Here is a 23,799-nt window from a genome sequence, read left to right as displayed (position 1 = left end):
TGAAAAGTGAATCCATGAACACAGAACTTCAATAGAAATAGAATAAATAGAATAAATTCTTGGGGCACCTGGGTGGCTCAGTCCGTTGAGTGTCTGACCTCAGCTCCAGTCATGATCTCATGGTTCGTGAGTTCAAGCCCTGCATCAGGCTCGCTGCTGTCAGGTTTTCAGCACAGAGCCCATGTCAGATCCTCTGTCCCCCTCTCTCTGCCCCTTCCCTGCCATGGAACCTAATATTTGAACATCTCAGTGGTAATTAAGAGTCTTCTTATGTTGAGTACAGAATTAAAACACACACACACACACACACACACACACACACACACACACAAGAAAACAAAACCTTGGTCTACCTGAGTGGCTCTGTCAGATAAGCGCCCAACTCTTGATTTTGGTTCAGGTCATGATCTGACAGTTCATGAGATCAAGTCCCACATCAGGCTTTGTGCTGACAGAATGCAGAGCCTGTTTGGGACTCTCTCTCCTCTCTCTCTGCCCCTCCCCCAGCTCATGCTTGCGCATGCACCTTCTCTCTCTCCACAGATAAATAAATTTAAAAAGAAATTTAGAAAAGGCTCATAAAGGCAGGAGAGAGTTTGGCATTTCACTTCCCTTCATAGGAATAGATTTTACCAGTGAAAATTCAGATTTGAAGGATAAATAAAACAAAAAACCTTTGTGTGTGTGTGGGGGGGGGGTGGTGGTGGTATGAGTTTGGAAACCAAAAAGTGCATGATTCTTTTGGAGAGTTATTCCAGAGAGTTCTCCTAGTAAGAACTGGTTAGGAACAAAAGCTTGTGTGTTTTGGGCCTGCCTTTCCAAACACATCTAGGAACTCCTAAAAGCCACATTTTACTATTCAGTGGTGAGAAGGAATTTTGTGACCTTTTGAGAAATTTTGTTTTGTTTTTCGTAAGAAAACCACGATAAGGAAGTGAGGCAAATTTCTTGGCGAAGGGAAGATTGTCTCAATGCCCCAGGTTTGTGTTCCTGACGGTGTAGGGGACTCTGAGCAAGCAAATTGTTACCAACTTGTCCCCCATGAAGGTTCCCAAATTTTGTGCTCAGAAAGTTGTTCTCATTTTCACCCAGCCTCAGGGTTTGTGGAACAGATGGCAATGGCAGCCACGGAGACACTGCGTGCTAACTTTCCCCAGTGCCCAAGGGCTCCAAGGTCCAAGTTCAAGAACACCACGAATAAACGGTTGAAACCACAGGTACAGGGAAGTGAACAAAGAACATGGTGTCAACCTGGAAGAAAGAACAAGCATCTTGAGAACGCAAGAAATAAGCTGCTGGGTTCCCAACACAGCCTTCTTGTCTTGGAAACTGAGGGGGCTGGGGCTCAAGCCTTAATACCTTCCCAACGTTTGACACATTTGACTGTATTTACCGAAGAGTTCTCTTTCCTTTATCTGATCTCCAGACTTTCTAACTGTTCCTTGTCAAGTACTTCTGCAAGATGTTCTTCCTTTGCTAATCACTTAAATCAGGTATTCTCGACTGGGATTGATTTTGCTCTCCAGGGGACACTTGGCAATATGTGGAGATAGTTTTGGTTGTCACAACTGGGGGGTGGGAGTGGGTCCTCCCAGCACCTACGGAGGAGATGAGGAGTCTGCTAACCATCCTCCGATGTATAGGCAGCCCTCCTCAGCAGAGAGCTATCGATTCGACACCATCAGTAGGGCAATGGTTGAGAAACCTTGATTTCATTCTTGCTATTCCACAGCGTTTATTCCTAGATTCTTTATTCTTTGCATTCATACGCTTTTTTCGCGTCATGTCATCTCCTGCCACTTAAAAAAGTTATAGCTACACTCTAATGGCTCCCAAGTCTCTGTCTCTAGCTAGATGTCTCTTCTGAGCACAAAACTCATATTTCAATCATTCTTTGGGCATATTCAGTATAGTAACCTACAGACAGCCCTTTTGTTTTGCTTTGTAAAAAATTTTTATTTAAAAAAATTTTTTTATATTTATTTATTTTTTAGTGAGAGAGGCAGAGGATGAGCAGGGAAGAGGCAGAGAGAGAGGGAGACACAGAACTCGAAGCCACAGAACTCAGGGCTCAAACTCACTAACTGTGAGATCATGACCTGAACCAAAGTCAGACGCTTAACCAAAAAGCCACCCAGGCACCCCCGAAGTTTTTTATTTTAAAGAGAGAGATAACAAGCGAGTGGGGGAGAGGGGCAGAGGGAGGGAGACTTTTCCAAGCAGGCTCCATGCTCAGCGCAAGCCTGATGAGAGGCTCAATCCCATAAACCTTGGGATCATGACCTGAGCCAAAATCAAGAGTCAGAAGACCAAATGATTGAGCCATCTAGTTGTTTTGTTTTAAGAAAAAATAAATTTCATTGGGGTGCCTGGGTGACTTGGTCGGTTGAGCATCTGACTTTGGCTCAGTTTATGATATTGCAGCTCGTGAGTTTGAGCCCCACGTCAGGCTCTGTGCTGATGGCTCAGAGCTTGGAACTTGTTTCGGATTCTGTGCGTCCCTCACTCTCTCTCTGCCCCTACCCCGTTCACACTCTGTCTCTCTCAAACAATAAGGATTAAAAGAAATTTTTTTTAATAATAAAAAAATTCTCAGCTAGAAAAAAATGTTTATCATTGAAAAATTAGTCTGCACTATATGCTCTGTTTTTAATAAAAGGGAATTAAAATGAATTTTTGTCCTGAAAGAACAAAGCACAGCTTAGTGACACACTGTGAGGTGAGACGCAGTTCGGAATTCTGTTGAAGAGACACCCTGGAGTCTTTTAGGTCAGACAGATTCACCCTTAGTGAACCTCGCAAAAGAGAAAGGGGGTCTTTGGGTTAAACAAGGACCGTAAAGTCCAGGGGCTCCCCCACTGCCACCTCTCATTGTCTAATACTTCCAAAAGAGTCTCCACTCCATCATGCTTTTTTTTTTTTAGTTTTTTTTTTAATGTTTTATTTATTTCTGAGAGAGAGAGAGAGAGAGAGACAGCGTGAGCAGGGGAGGGGCAGAGAGAGAGGGAGACACAGAATCTGAAGCAGGCTCCAGGCTCTGAGCTGTCAGCACAGAACTGGATGTGGGATTTGAACTCATGAACCGTGAGATCATGACCTGAGCTGAAGTCCGACGCTTAACTGACTGAGCCACCCAGACGCCCCCACTCCATCATGCTTTAGAGCTCGCCAAGTCCCAGCTCGTACTGCAGGGCTCTAACATGCTGAAATTCATTAATATTTCTTTGAGTTTGAAGACCCTACCTCATATACATTTCAGGTGCTTGGGGTGCTACAACAGAACTGCTTCTCATGAGACATTTGACAGATATTGAATGAGGTCATTTCCCAAGCAAACGTCTTCTTTACTTCTGCCCCTGTGCCACACTCCCAGCTGCCTTCCCTTCTGCGGGTAAGACTCGCCCCCGGCAGTGAGCACACATGTCCCTCTTCACCCATGTATGGGCTAACCCTAAGCCAACCACCTACTTGTATTTGGGAAAGCCACCAGAGAGCAGCGGCCGGTCTTGGAAACAGCTGGGACCTCCTTCAGGAACATCCTGGTGGGTCGGCAAGGGAGAGCCGGAGGCAGGAAGGAGAGAGTGTGGAAACCGGTCCCTCATGGGGCCGGTCATGCGGGGAATTTGGAACTTTGCCCTGGTGCATGTGCATACAGGGTGCTTTCCTGAATCACTGTCATCTCCCAGGGAAACCAGCTGCCCACACATCGCGTCCCTTACTGACATCATGCTGTGATCTCTGAGGAGGAGAGACGATGCCCAAGACATCATGGCTCTCAGAGCAAGAGCAGATTCTCATGCTTCTGCAACTTTCTCTTTCTTGAAAAGAACAGTCTCTTCTCTCCAACTTGGAGCAGCTTTCTAGAGAGCTGCCCATCTGTCTATGTCTTAAAAACAAGTCTCCATGTGTGCTATCTGGAGCCAGGCGCAGAAGCAGGGAGGAAGGGTGGATCACACACCCATCCAGAGGAAGGGATACATAGAAGACGCCGGACAAAACCCGGGGCTTTCCGCCAGGCCCAATCGCAGAGCAGAAGGCCCGGGCCAGCAGGTCCCAAGATGAACAAAGCACAGCCTCTGCTGGTGACATATGTTTTCACCTCCTGAGGGGCTGCTGGCTCCTGGGTACTGACACCCCTTTGGCTGAGTCTACGGGGTAGTTGCCATGATGGTGACACCTTGAGCTTGTTCCTGGGAGTCACATTTTCTCGTGAGTTTCCCTGTGGCCCACGATGCCCACTCTCGGGATTTGGGGTTCCGTCCATAGCCATGGCAATGGATAAAGGTGATCAGCCCGAAGAGGTGATTGATGTGGCCCTGCAATCATGGATGCAGCCCGGGCGGTGGCTGCCCAGCTCAGCTGCATTTGGCCTTCAGCTTCTGTCTTCTCCTTCCAGAACATTGGATTGTCTTGCCGGGCGAGGCAGAGGATGGCCCCTTCCTCTTCTGCCCCACTCCATCGTTCCGCTGATTTGTGCACGAATGCCACAAACAGCCACGTGGCCAGAGTAGGTCAAGTACTGGGTCGGGCACTGGAGATGAAACGGGGACAGCCCTAAGCCTCGAGTTGTTTCCATCCCTGGGAAGTCTGGCCAGGGTCAAGTGAGCACAAGGGTGGGACTCTGTGATGTCTATTAGCACGGGGAGGTCCAGCTGTGGCAGTGAAGGATCGTACTGTAGGTTTCAGAGTGCTGTGAAGGCTCCCTGGAGGCAGCAGTATCTACCCTGAGCCCTGTAAGGTGAGAAGAAGGTGGAGGAGGTGGCGGAGGGGAAGGACGAGGGTGTGATGTATCACTGTGAGTGGCGGAAGTGGGGTGATGGCTGTAAGAAGGGACAGCAGAGCATAGAGGTAAGACGGGCGAGGTCACCAGATCACCAGCAGCTCTGCAGGCTGCATGAAGGACTTAACTCTACTTTGTAACACATGAGTTCAAATAAAGGAAATCAGTCAACAAGCATTTATTAAGCAGAGGAGGAGTCCTGAAAAAGTAGATGAGAGCTTTGCCCTCAACGGGTTTATAATCTGATCACACCAGGGAAAAAGACTGACTGTGTAAACATTAAACTGACAGCATAAAGAGTAAAACTGAATGGAACGAAGCACCGAAGGGTCAAGGGCAGCCCCAAAGAGCTGTGGGAGGGATAGGAGTGTATGCAGCTCGTGCAAACGCAGGATGTGACATGGGTATGACGTGGCTGGGACGTGGGCCCTCGAAGGTGCAGAAAAGGCTGGGCGCTCAGCCCTGAGAGGCCAGCTGGCTTCTTATTTGTAGTAAGGGGCAGTCAGCGTTACCACTAAATGCCTCCAAGCATTTAGATCTCTGTGCCGTCGTCAACAGTGTAGAATACCTCCGCTCCAGGCTCTAAACACAGAATAAAATACAGGCTGTTGTCTGACTCATAATGGGAACAAAACCAAACAAAAGCACCCAAGGGGGGACATTTGGTATTTCTGCAGTCTATCTACTACTTTGATCATTAGAAGCCTACATAATTATACAATATTCTCTCCTTACAGGCAGAGGCCCCTTCTATAGATTCTGTTTTATTATTTTGCCTTTAGTGTTTATCAGTTTACGGAACCCAGTTCTCTGAACTGTTCTGCATCAGGGACACCACCTACGTGGAAAATGCTAGTGGAACAATTTGCTTTCCCCTAAGCACAGACAAACAGAAAAAGAGACTGTGTTCATTCCATCTCTCTCTTTTTATTTCGGTTGTCTGGCAACCTATTGCTAAGTTTGAATCGCAATAATAGCAACCCAGCACACCTCTGGTTGCATATGTGTGTTTCAGTGTTCTCCTGGGTCCTGATTTTCTTTCATGTCTTCTCATGTTAACGTGTGCACTTTTGGTTGTAAGGCACCTCAAAAGGGGTGGGTTGGGAGAGAAAGATTCTAGACCTCAACAAATGGGGGGGGGGGAGAGGAAATCTAGGGAAGGAAACAGAATGAAAGACCAGGAAGATGAGGAAACTGGTTTGAGTCGAAGGAGGGAGGAGCCTGTTGAGAAGCTGTGGAAAATCAGAGAGATGAGATGAGATTAGGAAAGGGGTATAGACAGTGGACCCGAGGTAGCAGGGGGCACAGAAGGTTTTTTGAGCAGGGGTAGCAACAAGAAACTTGTTTTAGGAAGGTTGGTCTCATTGCAGTGTTCATTATGTACCAAGATGGTGGAAAGCTAGGGAGGCGAAGCTGGAGAAGATAAAAGATAGGTAGCTGTGGGATGAATTGGAAAGGAAAAGTGTGTCAAGTTTGGATAGAAGAAATGAAGGAATGGGTCAGTGATTACAGCAGGTGTCTAGGGTGTTATTATTGCCAGAGAGAATTAAGTGACAGGAAGAGATTTGGGGGCTTTGGAGAGGTACCGAGAGAGAGAGGGAGAAGAGGAAGAGGCAAATATATTCCTGGATTGTAAAGTCCTCAGATTCCAGATCTTTCTTTTTACCCCACCCTTAACTGGATAGAGTCTAAATGGCCACCTCTTCACCAGTCTGGATGCTGTCAAAGCCAACTAGCTTCCAGAGCGCCTGGGTGGCTCAGGTGGTTAAGTGTCCGACTTCAGCTCAGGCCATGATCTCAGGGTTCATGAGTTTGAGCTCCACATCAGGCTCTGTACTGACAGCTCAGAGCCTGGAGCCTCCTTCAGATTCTGTGTCTTCCTCTCTCTCTGCCCCTCCCCTGCTCATGCAAGCATTCTCTCTCTCTCTCAAAAATAAATAAACATTAAAAAAAAAAAAAAAGCCAACTAGCTTCCTATTAGAAGATCTGCTGCTTTGAGATGTTGGCCATATCCCATATTGACCCAAGGGACAATAGTATAGTAAGTGAGAAATCACTTAGAAACCCTCTTTAGAAGATTTAGAAATGTATCATTTAACCCTCTGTTCAAGGCACATAGGAGCTCCTAAGTAACACTGTGCTTCTCTTCCTCAGGCCCCACGGAGCATTTACTTCTCTTCCCTGGTCAGTAAAGACTATTCACATTGCTCCAAAGCTTTTATTATGAAAATTTTTAAACCAAGTGCACTTGAAAGAGTTTTTGCAGTGATCCGCTGTATTACCTGCCATTTGGATTCTACTATTCATAGTTAACTGGATTTGCTTTACCCCAAATCTGTGCATTTGCTCATTCATCGACTCATCTTAGTTTTGGTATATTCCAGTTGGAAACATTACTATTCTTCCTTGGTAAATAAGACTAATGGTGTTTAGCTTATGTTTCTGAAGTGTTGCCATGCTGCACAGCCCACCTAGGAAGACCAAGATCAAAGGCAAACCCGTGGCTCTTTCTATGGGTGATTTATCTTCCCAATCCCCCTCCCCAGGCATTTAAACATTAGCTCTTTAATTATAGTGGTGCCTAGCTTGTGCACTTGAGTTTCTAGAAAGTGGAAAAGGGACTTTTTCCAAGTCCAATCGCAGTGTCCTCTGTTCTCTGGTATTTGAGGCTGAAAAGACTCCCACAGGTAATGTAGTTTATAAGAAAGAAAAGACAGAAAGACAGAAAGACAGAAAGAAAAAGAAAGACAGAAAGAAAGAAAGAAAGAAAGAAAGAAAGAAAGAAAGAAAGAAAGAAAAGAAGGAAGGAAAGAGAGAGAGAGAAAGAAAGGTTGAAAGGGGGTAAGAAGGAAAGACAGCAAGAAAGCAGTAAGGATGGAAGGAAGGAAGGAAGGAAGAAGGAAAAATATAACCTATGTCTACATTTCTGGGTTTCCATGCATCAGAGGGACTTAAAGCGAAATTGTAACTGTAGCAACACAAGGGCAGAGAGAATACAGATGGTCTCTGCTTTTGGATACAAAATATTCCCAGGGAGATCTTCACCATTGTCCCAACTCATGGATGTCAGAGTCAGAAATTACAGTGGTGAGAAACGAGGCAAAAGTTTTTCGCTGGCAAATGAATGGTAGCTATTGAAATCAGAGATGGCCTTACTAGGATTTACAAAACAATTATTACTGTGTGTTTTTACCACATGGAGTTTGTGAGCTTAAGGAACATGACCCAGCAGTGTAATAACAAGCCTGAGTATAATAGCATCCTATTAAGGTTTGTTTTGCCTTCTTTTCCGTGTCTGCTGTATTTACATTTATGTTTTAATGGATGTTTTAGCCATGTGTTTGCCCCCGAGGAGATTTTGTAAAGGCTTTCGTGTTTTTTAATACATAAGAAGTGTTACATTTACTGTATAGTAAGCAAAAAATACCCTGAATGTCCCCAGAAATGAGATCTTGCTGGTGCAAAGAACTTCATTTTTTTTTAAAGTTTATTTATTTGAGAAAGAGAGTGTGGGGGAGGGGCCAAGAGAGAGGGAGAGAGAGAATCCTAAGCAGGCACAGACTCTGATCCAGGGATCTATCTCATGAACCATGAGATCATGACCTGAGCTGAAATCAAGAGTCGAATACTTGGGGCGCCTGTGTGGCTCCGTTGGTTAAGCGTCTGACTTCAGCTCAGGTCATGATCTCACAGGTCATGGGTTCGAGCCCCGCGCTGACTCTGTGCTGACAGCTCAGGGCCTGAGGCCTGTTTCGGGTTCTGTGTCTCCTTCTCTCTCTGCCCCTCCCCTGCTCACACTGTGTCTCTCCCAAAATTAAATAAACTTAAAAAAAAATTTGGACGCTTAACTGACTGAGCCACCCAGGCATCCCTAAGACTTCATTTAAAAGTATCTATCCATCAGCACCATAAACAAACGAAAGACATTTTACATACTTGGGGGAAAAGACCTCAGTTTAGAGTCAATGTAAAGAACTGATTCTCAAATCGAAGCATTGCCTGGACAGAGGGAAGAAGGCAAACATTGAGACGAACACAAAGTGGGCGATATTACGGACGCTCATCTTGAGAAACAGCTTCTGAGGGACAAAGTCTCTCAATGACCAGTCCGAGAGGCTAGAAGCAGCTGTATTTGTCTCGGTCAATTCAGATCAACACGAGAGCTAGTCCAACAAGGAAATGAAATAAAGGAAAGAGGCAGAGACCGTATTTTTAAGTGTTATCTGATTTTCAAAATGTGGAGGCTCCCTCACTTCCTTTCACTGGAGGAAATTAAGTGCTCTTGGATCTTAGAGATAAGAGTGTGACAATCCTAGGCTTATGGATTTAGCCCTTGGAGCCTGCATGATGATGGTGAAAAATCGTTGGCTCCATGGCTTATCTTGGGGATTAAGGCTTGCCTCTTTCTCAAGAATCAGCCAAATGCATCTCATTGTACCTTGTAGCCTTGAAAACAGGGAAGCTCTTTATAACAGCTACATATCTCCAGGTGTGAAGTGAGTAAAACTAAGTGCACATTATGTTTCATGTTGGCACTCAATGTAATCCTGTAAGAATGCTCTGTGGGCTGGTAAATTTAAGTACTTATGTGCAAGGCTATTTTGCAACAGGGAATCTAAAATGCTTTATAGTAGGGGTGCCTGGGTGGCTCTGTGGTTTGAGTGTTTGACTCTTGATTTCATCCCAGGTCATGATCTCCTGGTTTTGTGAGTTCGAGCCCTATGTCAGGCTCTGCCCTGAAAGTGTGGAGCCTGCTTGGGATTCTCTGTCTCCCTCTCTGCACCTCCCCTGTTCACATTCTCTCTCTCTCTCTCTCTCTCTCTCTTTCTCTCTCTCAAAATAAATAGACATTTGGGGAGCCTGGGTGGCTCAGTCAGTTAAGCTTCTGACTTTGGCTCAGATCATGATCTCATGGCTCGTGAGTTCGAGCCCCATGTCGGCCTCTGTGCTGACAGCTCAGAGCCTGGAGCCTGCTTCGGATTCTGTGTCTCCCTGTCTCTCTGTTCCTCCCCCACTTACACACTGTGTGTGTCTCTCTCTCAAAATGATAAACATTAAAAATATAAAAAAATAAACATTAAAAAAATTTTTAAATAAAAATAAAATGCTTTAATATCCTAATATTTAAATCCCTGTTTCATGCTTAGAGTTACATCTCCAAGATGTTCAGATGGAAGTGGGCGTTACTGAGGACAGGAGGCAACGGCATAATTTGGTAGAAAAGGATGGGGAAAGGGTAACACTGTCCTTTTAACCAATGCATTTGGAACGAGACATTTAAGGAAAAATCTACCAAAATGATGGCTGATTGACAAAGGAAGACCACTTCATTCCATCCTCTCTGTGTGCCCGTATTATTGTTTCAGCCCATGATGTTTTTGTTTACCCTGGAAGGAAATATTTTACCCCCTCTGAGATAATTAATTTTTGTCAGTTTCTCTGTTTATAAGGGAAACTGAGAAACTGTTAATTGAAATACAGAATGAGTCACTGTTTTCAGTAATTTTTGGCAGTGCTCTAATTTGTGTCAATCCCAGCCTAATTATTAGATTTTTTGGAAGCAGAAAGCATATTTGATTTTTCTCTTGCTGATTTTTTTTCTTTAAGGAAGAAAAAAAATTATGCGCTGCCTGACAAAGGTTATACAGTTTATGTGAGCGCGAGGTGAAATACCAGCACATTTCAAATACCAGGAGGTTTGTTAGACCACACTTGGCTCTTCACAGTAACTCAATGTTTAGAAAGCTCACAGCCTGCGTCTTCCTTCTATCCCCCAGCCCCGGACAAAAAATTGTGATTCTTTTAAAGACCTTCTGGCTGGTATGAAGCCACAGTATATGGCCCGTCACTAATGACACCACTGAGGTAAACTTCCCAGAAGTCATCAGGGAGAATTCATTTGGAAATCCAATTGAATGTCACTTGCAAAGGGCAGGCTTCTAGAAGAGGTGACCAGTCATGCATTCCTGAGTTATTTGTTGTAAAAGCATTAATCACCGCGAACTCATTTGGTCCTAATGCGAACGCACTACATTATTACACGGGAATTCTGTTCCAAATGATCATTAATGTAGAGAATGGAAGGTGCTGACGATGGGCAGGGTTAATAAAATCTGTCAGATCAATGGCCAGTATAATGGGACTGTTAATGCTTCCTAATAGAAGCTGGAGCTTCCTGGCTGCACCAGAGTGAAGGCGGGCGGGGAGGCAGGTGGCCACACTGGGCAGACAGCCCCGTCCGTCTCTCACCTCCCCAGGTGGCCTCTGGGTGAAAAGAGCATTGACGGCAGTCACCGGCATTGCCAGGGCTCAGAGGTGGCCTCGGCTGGGAGCGGAGGCATCCGCTGTTGGCTGGGGGGTGGGAGCCACAGGGTGGCCATGGGGACTGCTGTGCTAACCTCTTCCAGCTGCTTGCATGCCTTGCAGCTGAGCTACTGGGGCTGTGGGCATCCCAGAACCTCGCTTCAGCCCACTCCACATGGGGCCACCAAGGGGGTGCAGGCCAGCAGTCACAATGGTCATAGTGGCAATCGTAGCTAATGCTCACCGGAAGCGCTCAGGAGCCAAGGAGGAAGCCCTTTACACACTCTAACTCCAATCCTCAGGGTGGCACTCCCCGTGACATATGGACTGGCGATTCTCCATCTTATAGCTGAGGAAGCTGAAGTTCAAACAGATTCAGTCACTAGCCCATGGTCAGATGTGAAAGTTCATGCCTGTAATCAGTATGCTCCTTTATGAGAGGGAGAGACACAGAAACTGTAGCCTAAAATCAGACCCAGAGAATGATGCAGGGTATGACAATTGGCCTACGTGTCTTTCCACTTGTACATGCAACCCGTCAGTAAGGTCAGAACCAACTTTGGGCAAAGTCTATAAAAGATGTAGTATGGGGGGTGCCTGGGGAACTCGGTCGGTTGAGCATCCGACTCTTGATTTCGGCTCAGGTCATGGTGGGTTGTGGGATGGAGCCCTGCATGGGGCTGAGTGTGGAGCCTGCTGGAGATTCCCTCCCTCTCTCCCTTGGACCCTCTCCCCCGTTTGTTCTCTCTCTCTCTCTGTCTCTCTCTGAAATTAAAGAGAAAGTGTATATATATATATATATATATATATATATATATGCTATAGTTTGTCTGCAATGCTGTTCTTCTAAGCTTTGCAACTAAAATCAGGGTACGAAGGGCCTGTAAGAGACCTAATTACTTGGTGCCACGAAACCGCAGCCTCGTCAGGGCCCCAGGAGGCCATCTCTGCCCAGCAGTGCCCTACTATTAAGATCTGTTCCTTCTCGCTCCACCCCTACGCCGTACAAACTTGCCACATTCTTTGTCATGTGGGTCCTGATCTCCTGACCGTACCCTTCGCAGTTCAGGTAGAGTGAGAAGAATCGGCGGTCTCTTGAAGGCGCCTATGAGCGCAACACAGACACAACTGACAGCAAAGGCCACCCAGAGCCGGCACCCAGGGTCCCAGCCACGTAGCTGGGCATGAGACCACAGTGACATGGGCTCTGTGACATCTCTAAACCCCGGCGACCACTGCCTTGCCGATCAGGAATGGGAATGAGTTGGGGTTTGTAGGTGAAGCCTTAGGACACAGGAGGCTACCAAGAGCTGAGGTAATTGGGGACCCAGGATGAAAGAGGAATGATAGCTGTATGTGTTAAAAAAAAAAAAAAAAAATATATATATATATATATATATATATATATATATATATAAAATACTAACACTACTAGATGTTCCCAGTAAGCCGTATTCTCCGCTACCCCACCCCCGGATCTTACGAGTACACATCATAAGTGCTAGACTACATGGCGCGGGATATAAATGCAGCAGAATTGAGTGAGAGAAATTAGCAAGAGGAAAATTCAGGGACCACATCACGGAAGATTGTCTTGGCCGTGAAGAACATGAATGATTAGAATACAGGGAGAGAAGACAATCCACACGGAGAGTCGAGGCATGAAGAGAAGTGTGAGGGTGGGGGCTAGCACACTGAGTGCAAAGGGGAATGGAGGAAACAGCTTTATTCTAGTGGAGGAGTGTGTGTGTGTGTGTGTGTGTGTGTGTGTGTGTGTGTGTGTAAGAGGAGAGCAGAGAGCAATAAGCAGGAGCAGAGAAGGTGGTAGAACATTACAAAGAGGCTTGGTGACAAGCCAAAGGAGTTTGGGCCAGCATGGCAGTCAATAGGAAGACACTGAAGGCTCTCGGGCATCTAAGGAGCATGATCTTGGCCCAGTTTGGGGAAGTTTCATCTGGTGGTTGCATAAGAAAGGAAAGGAAAGAGAAAATTGGGGGCATGCAGGCATCCAGGGCTTTCTGACATTACGATCTATCATTTCTTCTCCTACAGCACACATCCATACTGCCCTTCTCACTGGTTGAAGTCCTCCTCAGGCCACATTGCTACCCGCTGAGGAAGAAAGGACTCACCTTGTTGGCTGTGGCCAGCCTCGCTTACATCAGCAGGTACGAATCACAGAGAGGAAATCTACTTAGACTTTTCTTTCAAGACTCTGCATACCCCAGAAGAAGCACTCTATTCTATAGGATTGCTTTCATCTTGGGTTAACAGGGATTTGACCATCATTGTATTTTTAGGTAGGAAAGATTCTTACCGTTTGATGTTGATGCTCACGGGAACAGCACGTACCCTAGAGCACACAGGTGTGAGTGCACAGGCAGCCAGTCACACACTCCTCTCTCTGTCTCATGGAGAAGTGATCATTGCAAAGCTACACATGTTACTCTCCCCAAGAAAATATTGATTGTTGGCTCCATTTGCAATTAAAAAGGCATTTGACGGGTCCGGCATGCTAGTTTGGCCCATTTCTGTTGCCTGTGTTTTTAGGGACTTATTTACATCAATATCAGGCACCAGAGCTCCCATAGAGCCTTGGGGCAATTGTCCAGGGTCTTACAGACCACCCACACTGGAGACATGGGAGAGAATTCAAGGAGCTGGCCTGGATTTCATTATTCGACCACCTGGTGACAGCAATACTCAGGAGTGCTGCTGATGGTCTGTAATCAAGCGAAAAGACTTGGCCTTCTACCCAATGACTAACCCACCCTCCTTTCCATCCTGTCACCTTCTCATCCACTACTGTGTCTTGCTCTACAGATAGGGGCCTGCCAAGCATAATCCCTGCAGATCAGAAGCTAATCTTGCTATTCCTTCTCTAGTCTAGACTCATATAAGCTATTCATATCTGACAATCTGGGTAATCCCCCAATGCCTCCTTATGTGGCGGAAGTTTAATTAAGTATAGGGCTCTGCTAGAGATGGAAGCCAGAACGAGAACTCATTCCATAGGACAGCCCTTGTTTCATGGCTTCGCTGTCCTTTGCTTCAGAGCCCATAATCTTTGTGCCCAGAGCTCTGATGATGTTTCCACTCATGCCCTTTGTTTCCTTCTGGAACATATGCACCTCCCACCCTTCTGCACCTCTCCTTCTCTGAGTGCCCCAACTCTTTCTTGCTTCTCCTCTTGTGAAGAAAGAAAGTACTTGCTCAATGAGTCTCCCTCAGAACTCCAGTGATCTACGCTAGTCGCCAGTCTGGGGCCTTTTGTTTTTTGTGTTGTTGTTTTTGTTTTTGTTTTTTGTGGGGGAGAGAGAGAGAGAGAGAGAGAGCGCACAAGAGCATGAGCAGGGGAGGAGCAGAGAAAGAGAGAAAGAATCTCAAGCAGGCTCCACACCTATTGAAGATCCTGATGCAGGGCTCGATCTTACGGCTATGAGATTATGACCTGAGCTGATATCAAGTCAGAGGCTTAACCGACTGAGCCACCCAGGCATCTTTGGGGCCTTTGCACTTTAACAAAGGACACTTTTAAGAAGCAGGTGATAGTTGGGCACCTACTGGCGGTTGATTCTGGAGCACAGTGTTGAGAAGGATTCTGAGATCCTACCAAAAAAGGGTTTTGTCACCTTTAGCAGTATCTGTCAGTAGTGTAAGAATAGAGGGTAGGAAGACCGGTGCCACATAGTTATCATATCTGGCTTAACCCAAAGGAATAAATCCCTAACGACAGAATATCTGGATCCCAAGGTTGGGTGCGTACATACATAAAGATATTTTTTCCGATTATCATGTGTGGAGCAGAAGCAGGGTGGCATCTGGCCGATTATCCACACGAATTTCCATACTTTTGTTTTTTTGTGTGGACTTTCATCTGATTTAGTTCTCTGTGCTGAGTGTAACTTTTGGAGTTCATATATACAGCACCTTCATTGGTCTGTTAACTTCTGCTACCTAATGCCTTGGAAAGTGGTCATCAATCATCATACCTGACTTTTGCCCTTTTATCTTCAGGGACCAAGAGGGTAGAAAAGGACCTACAACCACCCGTGTCCTAGAGAATAAGTGTGGTGGCTGTAAAGATGAGAAGCGGTAGTCAAGAGAGCTTAGCTTGTCGGAGGAGAAAGGAGGTGCAATGAGATGGGGGTCCGATGCGAGAGTATCATGCATCCATCCAATTATTCATCGGTGCCAGGCACTATGTTAATCAGCTGAGGATACAGCAGTGTGCAAGTCACAGGCTGCCTTCAGGGGCTGTCTGAGAGAGTGGAAAATTCCAAAGGGACAACGGAGTAAGGGAACTATAATGGGGGTAAACACAGGGGGCTGTGGGTGCCCAAGAGGGATGTTGAGAGCTGCTGTCTGAAGGGAATTGGTGTCTAAGCTGAGACCCAAAGAATGAGAAGGAATAAGTCAAAAGAGATGTGGAAAAGATCTTCAGGCAGAGGGAACAGCATCTGCAAAGGCCTGGAGTTGCTGAGGATAGGGCTGAATTGGAAGACAGGGAAAAGCCGAATCATGAATTCACTCAGTGAATCTGGGTTGTGGGAGGGGAGGGCTTGACTGTGGGAAAGTTTTAAGTGGGGGAGTAAATGATTGATTGGAAAGATGCCTCTGGATGAAGTGTGGCAATTAAAGAAGAACAAGACAGGGGAGATCAATTAGTGGCATTTGTGGTAACTCGAAAGAATGGTGTTAGCCAACCGACGACCATATCGGTCAATCTGCAAATGGAATCAGAGAGGGCGAGTGGTGGAGGTGACTTGGAGGTCATCCAGCCCTGGAGGCCTGAAGCCTCACAGATTAAAGGACATGACGGAGGTCCTATGGCTGGGGAAGGTCGAAGCTGGGACTTACACTCAGAGCTCCCATTTCCAAATCCAGTTCGCTTTCCACTATACCCACACGGCCAGGTATTTGCTCAGCTCCCTGTGCGTGCCAAACATGCTCTGCTACATGCTGGGGGAGGGAGGGGTAAGGAGGTGAGCATGCGCAAAAGCTTAACCTCATTTCTACAGTCAGAAAACTTTGGTGATGTCATCGTTCCCAGCTCTGTGCTCAGACTGGATGTGACAGTGATACAACGGAGCAAGGGGAGGGAGGGAGGCGATGAAGACCTGTCATAAGCAAGAATGTGCCTGGGGAGGGGGGGAAGAAGTTTGGGATTTGGACTTCCTCGTCACCGATGAAATAACCACATCGGCGTTTGGCCCATTGGGGTCCATTTTTGCTAGGACTAAGGGATGACACCTGCATGCGGCATCTACGCTGCTGCATTGACAGAAGCTTCCAGACCTCTGCCCATCCTGGTGGTGGGAGCTCAGACGTCTGCTGTCCGCTGCCTCCGCCCTTGCGCAATGCTCTGGGGCCCGCGGGCCCTCACAGCCACAGACGGCCATCGAGAGAGTTCCACAAAGGGTGGCTATCCACGGAGCCGTTTTGGGGAAGTGGCTGGGGGCCAGCTGTGAGGCATGCCAGCTTGCATGGTCAAATAGGGAAACGGCACGGCAAGAATGAGGTAAAGAACGTGGGCTGGGGCCAGAGTGAGCGTGAGAAACAAACATGACTCAGAAAAATGGCAATAACTCTGAGCTGGAGAAGCATCGCACTGCGGAAACCACGTTACGATGACCTAAAAATAGCCACCGGGATCGTGGGGACTGCCTCACATGTGGCACTTGACTTTTGTTACGTTTCAGATTGCAACATCGGAGGGCTGGCCCCTGAGTGGGAAAAGAGAGCTTTGCGAAGTAGTAATAACTGCAAATCTTTCATTTCCTTTGGAAAGCGTTACTCACCTATAAACACGGTAGCCTGCTCCCTGCTCCCTCCTTTCTCACCCCTAAACACCTCACCTAGCTCTCTCTGAGGTCATGGCGAGAAGCAGGAAGACAGAAATGTTCCTACGGCTGGCCCTGGAACAAATATTTTTATGGAACAAATATTTCCCCTAACACAGGGCTGGTCCTGCTGGGAAGAGCCAAGTAGCATAAGACCCAGCCCCAGCCTGCAGGGGGTTTGTACTTAGTACGTGCAGATGCGCTGTGCTTTGTAAGAACGCAAGATGGGAAGTGCTGAAATACAGCAAAGGCAAGGAGCCATGGGAACTCGGAGGAGGAAGCAGTTTTGCCTGGCTGGGTGGTGCGGGAAGGGCTTCAGGAAAGGTGTGTGTTGGCTGCCGGCACTGAAGGGCTGGTGGAGGGGAGTGGCAAAAATGAAAGTGCACAACAGAGCGTGTCCCTAAGGCCAAGAGGGCATGATCACGGTAGAGCGATGGTCAGCGCCTCCCTGTAGCTGGGCCTGCTGGTGACACAGGCTGATCGGAAGTGGCCTTAAAACTGCCCGCCCCCGGAGGCTTGCAGATGGCAGACTAGAAGTTAGACCCAGTATAGACCACGTGGGGTTTGTATTTCTGCAACAGGGAGGGGAAGTGAGAGGCATTAGCAACATGGCCAGAGAATTATGTCGTAACGAGGCTATCTTGACAGTGGTGCTTAAAATGGACAAGTGCATCAAGACTTGGGAAGCAAAATAGAATAACACCCAGACAAACAGTAGCTGGAATTTTCTTACTGAGTTTAATCCCAAGGCCCTATTCTTGATCCATGGTTATGTCCTACCTAGCTCCCATGTCAGGCCATGTCTGGGTGCTCAGAGTGCTATTTTCCTGGCTGCAGGTGGCCCGGATCTCCAAGATCCTCCTCTCTAAGCGTTCTAATAAGCCCACGAGTATTCATACCTACCCATGTTGTTCACCTCTGCAGACTGGTCATATACACCTAGCCTCCTGGACCCGACATCTCCACCCGGCTCCGAGTCCAGGCCGGTTTGCACCCCAACCCCCATCTGCTGAGACTCACACTGTTACTGCTCACGGGTCCCCTGTGTCCCTAGAATAATGCTATCGGCCCCTACAACAGCCCCAGCTGGCCTGAAGTGTGCCACCACCTTGGTCTCAGGAGACCAGAAATCTGCCGGTGCGGTGGGTCTCTGCTTGTGCGTTCAGTCTTGCGTGCCAAGGGCGAGCATCACGCATCTATGCAGCGACAACCCAGCAGTGGGGGAGGTATGTGTAACTTCATCTTCAATAGCAGCTCCTATGAGGCAGGAGAGATCATTTCTTTCTTCTATGTTCTGCTCACTCAGGTGAGCTCCCCCGTCAAAGGTGCCTGGGCTCTCAGGTGCAGCCAGCCTCTAAATTTGTGCATCCATTTACATACACACACATTTACACATCCAGATATCTTACCACCGGAATACATTAAAAACTGCCAGAGGGATGCACTTAACTGAGTTCCAAGGTCAATGTCTACTTCCACTAGGGCATTATGACACATCCCTGCCCAGAGCCGCCATTAGCTTTCTCCTAGGTATAAGTACATTTGTCTGGGACTGTCACTGATGCACCATAGTTTCATAACCTTGAGTCTTGAGATCAGAACCCCAGCCCCATTTTTCACAGAAGTACTCCTTTGCCCCCATGTAAATTAATATATGAAATAAATATAGAGATGCCACACAATGCCCCTCATTGTCAACATTTGGAGAAGGCCAAGCCAGCTGGGAAGCAAACTAGAGATGAGTAAAAGTAGAAGGCTGGGAGAGGGAATGGTCATCTACACATGGCCCTCCTGTGAAAGCCTCAGCTCCTGCTCCACCCAAATGCCTGCTTCAAAAATCAGAAGTAATACCATCCTGAAGTAATACCATACCAAGCAGGAGTGACGGCACCCAAGACACATTGCAGAAGTAACAGAATAGGTTTGTGGCTTCACTGGCATGCCATGGGCCAATGAGAAGAAGAAGTCAAGGACAGTTCTATGAATTTTTGGCCGGTAGACCAGGGAAGATGGTAGTTCCACTAATACATGTGGAAACGTTCGGGAAACAAAATAGTTTGGGGGTGTAAGTGAAAGACTCCATTTAAAATCCCCCATCTAAGTCCTATTCCAAAAGGTTCTGGTTTAATTAGTTTAGGGTATGTCCTGAGCATTGGGATTTTTTACGCTCCCCATGGCAATTCTAATCTTCAGCCAAGGCTGAGAACCACTTGCTTAGAGGAACTTCCATTTGGACATCCTTCCTAGGAGAGGTGGGACAGTGGAGATCCAGGGAGTGAACCCTCCTGGTAGAATGAGCTCACTGGGAAAAGAAAGTGAGAGGCAGACAGACAGAGACAGACAGAGAGAGAGGTAGGAAGTAATGCTGGGGGGAATGCCCTCCTCTAAGGGGCAGGAGGGGCAAGGGGGCAGCAAAGTTGCAAAGAATGATCCAGTGGTAGAAAATGGAGAAGTTCCAAGAGCCCGATGGTCGCTAAAGGGAGGAGGAAGCTCCTGGCCAGAAGGGGGCGATATAGCAAGGGTGGGCAACAGTTTTAACTGTCTTGAACAGGTGGCCACCCCAAACAGCTCTCATAATTGCTGATATTTTCAACATCCAGTTAAGCAATTTAGCCCTCTAGCTTCACAGTTCCTACTCCATTTAAAATTCTCCTTTTCTTTTCTTTTCTTTTTTCTCTTTTCTTTTCTTTTCTCTTTTCTCTTCTTTTTTCTTTTCTTTTCTCTCTTCCTTCCTCTCCTCTCCTCTCCTCCCCTCTCCTTTCCTCTCCTCTCCTCCCCTCCCCTCCCCCCTCCCCTTTCCTCTTCTCCCCTCTCCTCTGTTTCCCTCTCCTCTCCTCTTTCACTTCATTTTCTTCTCTTCTCTTTGCATTCTTTACTTACATGTATTTTTTTAAGACAGTGGTAGAAGGGACATCTGGGTGGCTCAGTCAGTTAAACGTCTGACTCTTGATTTCAGCTCAGGTCATGATCTCATGGTTCATGAGTTCAAATCCCACGTGGGGTTTTGCACCAGCAACACAGAGCCTGCTTGGGATTCTCTCTCGTCCTCTCTCGTTGCTCCTCCCCTGCTCTTGCTGTCTCTTTATTCTGTCAGAATAAATAAACGAACTTTTAAAAAAGTGGTAGAAATTCACAAGTTACTATTAAAAAGCCAGAGGCTGGCAAGTATCTTCACCATGCCATTGCTCATGTTTGGGGGCCTGGGAAGGCCGGTGAACATAAGGGTGACTTGGGGGTGCATTGCAAAGGCAGCAATAGGCCCTGTCCCCATCTTAAACAATCACCAGGTCCCAGTTGTTCTCAGGGACGTTTCCATGGTAGGAAGTCTTCTGCTAACTTGTTGAATTTATTGACAAAATGTGAATTCAGGGTGTGCTTGGCTTCCGATCTCAGATACAACTGGGACCGCCTTGCATGCTTCTGTAGGAAGTCAGCATGAAAATATGGGGCCAGAGGGCCCTTTAATTCCATTATTCTTCTGGGCTAGGGAGATGCAGCATGAGTGTTCGTACTTTAAGAAGTATATGGATCCGGGAGCCTGGATAGCTCAGTTGGTTAAGCATCACACTTCAGCTCAGCTCATGATCTCATAGTTTGCGAGTTTGAGCCCCACATTGGGCTCTGCACTGGCAGTGTGGAGCCTGCTTGGGATTCTCTCTCTCCCTCCCTCCCTCTCTCTCTCTGCCCCTCTTCCACTTGTGCTCACTCTTCCTCAAAATAAATAAATGAATAAACTTAAAAACAAGGAATTGTTAGCATAAAGCCTCCAAAGCCCTTTTTTATATACTAGTCCCCAACCCACAGATGACCACTGTTGCTGTACTGATAAGACATAGAAAACATGAATTTTATGAGAAACCATTGATGCTACAAGATCTAGGATGAGAAAACTATAAAAGATTAATTTTTGGCTGCCAAACTGTGCCTGCCTAGCCTGACTCATATAGGTTCACTCAGCAGATAGCTTAGAAGGGCATATAGTATTGCTCTCTGAACTAAGAGTCAGAATTATTGGCCTCTTCAAGGTATTAATAAAGCAAGCAATCGATTTACTAAAATCTGGGAGGCCATGGGTACATCTCCCTGGTTTTAGAGGCTGCGATGTTCTCAGTGGGTCAGGCAGCTGAGAGCTATCTGCGGAAGCTACAGTGAACAGCAGTTAAAGAGAACCATAGGTGCTTGGGCTCCTGGGTGGCTCAGTTGGTTGACCATCAGAGTTTGGCTCAGGTCATGATCTCACAGACCATGAGTTTGAGCCCTGTGTCGGGCTCTGTGCTGACAGCTCAGAGCCTGGAGCCTGCTTCGGATTCTGTGTCTCCTCTGTTCTCTGCCCCTCCCCAGCTCATGTTCTGTCTTTTTCTGTCTCAAAAATAAATAAACATTAAAAAATATATAAAAAAGAGGGAACTATAGGTGCTAGTAAAAATGCCCCATAGAGCCATTTATTTAAAAATATAAAGAACTTGCCATGTTCCTGGCACTTGGGAAATAGATATACATAATAGATAAAATCTTTGTCCCATTCCAGGCTGAGAAAGACAATCAAATAAACAACAAGGGTAAGTTCATGGTAAAGGAAGTATATGACATAAGAGCCTAACAAAATGGGTGTTATGGGATCTTTGGGAAATATTTTCTAGAGAAACTGACATATAAGCTGAAACTTGAAGTGTGAGCATGGTTCAGCCAGGCACAGAGCAAGGAGAAGTGTGTCCTAGGAAGTGAAAAGGTCACAGGCATTCCAAGCAGAGACAACAGCCTAAGTGAAAGCCCAGAGCCGCAGTGCTTGGCTTATTTGAGAAACAGAAAAAGGTCTAATATGGATGGACTCTCAATATGAAGGTGGACAGAGGGGCAGGACAAGGCCAGGTAGACTGGGTAAAGGAGCTGGGTTTCCTAAAGCATTGGTGGGGATCCACTGGAGGCAGGGGAGTGCCATGAACAGACTTCTCTTTTGGAAAGATTAATGGATCGCTAGCAGCTTGTGGTCAGGAAAGTGGACTGAAGGATCCAAGAAAGCCCAGCAAGTAGACAACTACAGAAACCCTTCTAGATGAAGGAGCCTGGACCAAGATTAGGAAATGAGTGCAATGGAGAAACAATTAGATGTGGTTTCATGGGATCTTACATGGGGGCTGGGGAAGGGCTGACATAGACTAGGAAGACATTGACGAATTCCATTTTGGCCTCCATCTTCCTTCCCTTCCTTCCCTTCCTTCCTTCCTTCCTTCCTTCCTTCCTTCCTTCCTTCCTTCCTTCCTTCCTTCCTTCCTCCCTCCCTCCCTCCCTTCCTCCCTCCATCCCTCACCCTCCTCCTCTTCCTTCTCTTTCTCTGTCTCTGTCTCTCTCTCTGACTGCTCTTCATTAAATAACTGCACTTCTGCCTGCTATTGTATTAGTATTTTCATTACTTTTCCGCTGACAGTTAACACACCTATGACTTTCTTTTCATTTTCTCTGTGAAGCTACAGACTTCATTAACTTACCTCAGGAACTTCCCTTTATGGAACCTTATGCTGAAGGAAACAAAAATGAAGTAAATAAAGAGAAACTTTCCAGGCCTCTAGGGGAATTTCCTTATTCACAGACTATCTTATATAAATGTGCATGGAAACTAGGAAGCCCTAATTTCTAGTTTATAAAGTAAACATGGTGAGCTAATTAAAACAATCTGTTTGGAGTGCATTCAGATCTCCTGGTTGACCCCAAATTCCAGCTCCTTGGGGATTTACTTTCTATTCTTTTATACCTTCTCTGGTCTGTAATGAGAAGCAGCTATGTAGGAAAGAAGTACTGTGGATATCCTTCTAATGCACATGCCCATGGGACATGCCTCTCACAGAATCCCAATATTGGTAATAATGACAATGTAAGGAAGCACCGTTTGCAACCCAAAATGTATCTCTTTGACATGAAGACTACTGTATTTTTAAAAATGTTTTATTCATTTGTTTTGAGAAGTGGGGGGAGGGGCAGAAAGAGGAGAGAGAGCGTGAGAGAGAGAGAATCCCAAACAGGCTCCGTCCTGTCAGCACAGAGCCCAATGGCAGGGCTCAAACTCACAAGCCATGAGATCATGATCTGAGCGGCAATCAAGACTTGAATGTTTAACTGACTGAGCCACCCAGGCACCCCAGCATGAGAACTATTTTATTCTGATTATTTTTTTTCTTAAATAGTTGATTGTCAAGTTGGTTTCCATATAATACCCAGTGCTCACCCTAACAATTGCCCTCCTCCATGCCCATCACCCCCCTTCCCCTCCCCCCATACCCATCAGTCCTCAGTTTGTTCTCAGCATTCAAGAGTCTCTCATGATTTGCCTCCCTCCCTCTCCCCAACTATTTTCCCCCTTCTTCCCCTCCATGATCTTCTGTTATTTTTTTTAAATGTTTTTTATTTATTTCTAGGAGAGAGAGAGAGACAGCGTGAGCCGGGGAGGGTCAGAGAGAGAGGGAGTCACAGACTGAAACAGGCTCCAGGCTCTGAGCTGGCAGTCAGCACAGAGCCCTACGCGGGGCTCGAACCCACGAACCGCGAGATCATGACCTGAGCGAAAGTCAGACGCTTAACCGACTAAGCCACCCGGGCGCCCCGTCTTCTGTTATTTTTAAGAAGTAGAATGTTGAGGAAGAAACTTTGACCTTCCCCGAACTGCCTAAAAGACTTTAGGGGACTAAATCCATCCCGGGGACTGCTCCAGGTTGGGAGCTGTTCCCATAGATAAGCACAGTATAATATAACCTAGGTGAGGGAGACAGGGAGGACCCTAGCAAAGTCTGTTTATGCTCTTCTTATGTACAGCTCAGCAATCATTCAGTTAACAAACCTCTACTCTTTCTCATCTTTCTGTGAATTGTCTTCCTTCCCTTT

At 46.6% G+C, this 23,799-nt stretch overlaps 1 protein-coding gene across 3 annotated transcripts in view; it reads left to right on the top strand.

Moving 5' to 3' along the window:
- Positions 1-23,799, top strand: part of LOC120231679 (androgen dependent TFPI regulating protein) — a 74,845-nt gene that overhangs the window by 37,444 nt on the left and 13,602 nt on the right. For all 3 annotated transcript variants that reach the window (XM_039231875.1, XM_039231877.1, XM_039231874.1), the window contains exon 5: positions 13,136-13,251. In XM_039231875.1, coding sequence (XP_039087806.1) covers positions 13,136-13,251 — 116 coding nt within the window. The remainder of the gene's footprint in view (positions 1-13,135; positions 13,252-23,799) is intronic.

This window comes from Hyaena hyaena, unplaced genomic scaffold, assembly GCF_003009895.1.
Source record: "Hyaena hyaena isolate Hyena2069 unplaced genomic scaffold, ASM300989v1 scaffold_60, whole genome shotgun sequence".
NCBI classification, from domain to species: domain Eukaryota; kingdom Metazoa; phylum Chordata; class Mammalia; order Carnivora; family Hyaenidae; genus Hyaena; species Hyaena hyaena.
Note: the sequence above shows the minus strand (reverse complement) of the source record. Positions and strands in the feature narration are given on the sequence as shown.